The sequence below is a fragment of the Charadrius vociferus genome, unplaced genomic scaffold (genome assembly GCF_000708025.1).
Source record: "Charadrius vociferus isolate BGI_N301 unplaced genomic scaffold, ASM70802v2 scaffold663, whole genome shotgun sequence".
In the NCBI taxonomy this organism is placed as follows: Eukaryota; Metazoa; Chordata; class Aves; order Charadriiformes; family Charadriidae; genus Charadrius; species Charadrius vociferus.
The window spans coordinates 17,948-20,041 of record NW_009647670.1 but is presented as its reverse complement, the minus strand read 5'-3'; the positions used below and the strand labels follow the sequence as shown (position 1 = coordinate 20,041).

General features: G+C 56.4%; 1 protein-coding gene across 1 annotated transcript in view; it reads left to right on the top strand.

Moving 5' to 3' along the window:
- Positions 1-1,852, top strand: part of LOC104282944 (transmembrane protein 51-like) — a 4,007-nt gene extending 2,155 nt beyond the window's left edge. The window contains exon 2 of the mRNA XM_009881077.1: positions 1,441-1,852. Within this exon, the coding sequence (XP_009879379.1) occupies positions 1,441-1,852 (412 nt within the window). The remainder of the gene's footprint in view (positions 1-1,440) is intronic.
- The last annotated feature ends 242 nt before the right edge of the window (positions 1,853-2,094 follow it).

The window sequence follows — 2,094 nt, the reverse complement described above, 5'->3', positions numbered from 1 at the left end:
TGGCGGGAGACAGCCGGAGTTAGGCAGCGGCTGGAAATGGAGTTTCGACCCGGTGAAAGTCTGCAGGGCTCTGCCGTTTGCTCGGGGAACTCCAACCAGCGGAGCAAAGGCTGCTGCCGCCGCCGCGGTCACGGTCTGAGCAAACACGGGGCGCTGGAGAAGCCCCCGGCCGTGCCGGCGGAGTGGGGAATGGTGGCAGTCCCCGGTGCGGGCTGTGCCTGTGTGGGGAGAGGCAGGGGGACGTCGGGATGGCGTGGGGTGGGAGGTGGCAGGAGGAGACGCTGGCTTTGCTGGCTGCAGCGTGGGGAGAACGGCCACCGGAGACTGTGGGGAAGTTACCCTGTTTGTGCACATCCACCTGGAAAACTGCTTTTCCCTATTAGATTCTAAAGGTAACTTCGTAATGCGGGAGAAATGCCACATATAGGTGTGCGGGTACCGCTGGCGTGGATGGGTACGTGTGGCGCAGCTGAGTCTCCAGGCATTAAAACTCCAGGTAGATAGACAACCTGAAAGGTATCCAAAGGGCAAAGACGGGGAGTGGCGATGTCCCTTCCGAACGTACGGTGACTGGTTTGTGGAGAGGGGAGAAGGCAGTGTTCTGCTGGGGGGAGAGATTACTGCTGGGCAACCTGTAAAGAGGTTTTGTGGGCAAAGGGAGTGATGACCAAAGACAGATGGATGTCACAAGGAAATAAAAACCTGTCTGTATATATTTCAGTGGGGTTGTGATCCTCCTGTACCGGGCACTGGTGAGACCTCACCTCCAGTGCTGCGTTCAGTTTTGGGGCCCGTCACCACAAGAAGGACATTGAGGTGCCGGAGCGTGTCCAGAGAAGGGCACCGGAGCTGGTGAGGGGTCTGGAGGACAAGTGTGGTGAGGAGCGGCTGAGGGCCCTGGGGGTGTTCAGCCTGGAGAAGTAGGAGGTTGAGGGGAGACCTTCTCGCTCTCAACAGCTCCCTGGAAGGAGGGTGCAGAGAGGTGGGGGCTGAGCTCTTCTCCCTGGTGACAAGTGATAGGACGAGAGGAAACAGGTTCAAGTTATGCCAGGGGAGGTTTAGGTTGGATATTAGGATAATTTTTTTCAGGGAAAGGGTTATCAGACGTTGGAAGAGGCTGCCCAGGGAGGGGGTGGATTGGCCATCCCTGGAGGTGTTGACAAAAAGGGTAGAGGTGGTACTTGTGAACATGGTTTAGAAGTGGTTTTGTCAGGGTGGGTTAATGGTTGGACTTGATAATCCTAAAGGTTCCTTCCAACCTCAACGATTCTATGATCTGGTCTCTTAAACTGAAAGGAACTGGTATATAATGTAGAAGGGCAAGGAAGTTGATAATTTTTTTTTTTTGGAGGGGTTGTTTTATTCTCTCCTCTCCATCCCCTACCTGCAGTGAAGCTGCAACGATGCACTCCTGATAGCCTCAATTGTTTTCCCCTCTAGTCAAGAAGAGGACGAAGACACGTCTTCCCAGTACTACGTCCCCAGCTACGAGGAGGTGATGAACACGGGCTACTCGGAGCCCAGAGACTCGGACAGGAGCAACAGGCTCAGCGTCTCCCTGCCCTCCTACGAGTCACTGACGGGGCTGGAGGAAAGCACCCAGCCGCCGGGTGCTGCCGGCGCGGAGGCCGGCACGGAACGACAGCCCGGCCGGCACAGCTCCCGCCTCAGCAAGCGCCTGAAGCCGCTGAAGATCCGGAGGATCAAGTCAGAGAAGCTGCACCTGAAGGACATCAGGCTGAACCTCATGGAGGGGAACAGCACCGCCCCTATCACGATAGAGCCGCTGACCCCACCGCCCAAGTACGAGGACATCCAGGAGAAAGCGCCAGAGAGGCAGCAGATGACTTAGAGAAGAGGGAATCGGTGACGCTGCTGGGGGTTTTTTTTCTTAATTTTTTTTCTTAAAAAAAGGAATCACACTAAGAGGGGGCTCGGTCTGCGGGTGCGAAGGCCATCAGGGCTCCCTGGAAGCTGCGATGTGGAGGACACCATGGGTGCGTCGCGTTGCGGCACGGGGACATGGGACAGGCTTTCCCCGGGATGGGGTTTGACAAAAGATCGTGGGGAAAGAAATGTGAATGCCGGTAGGTC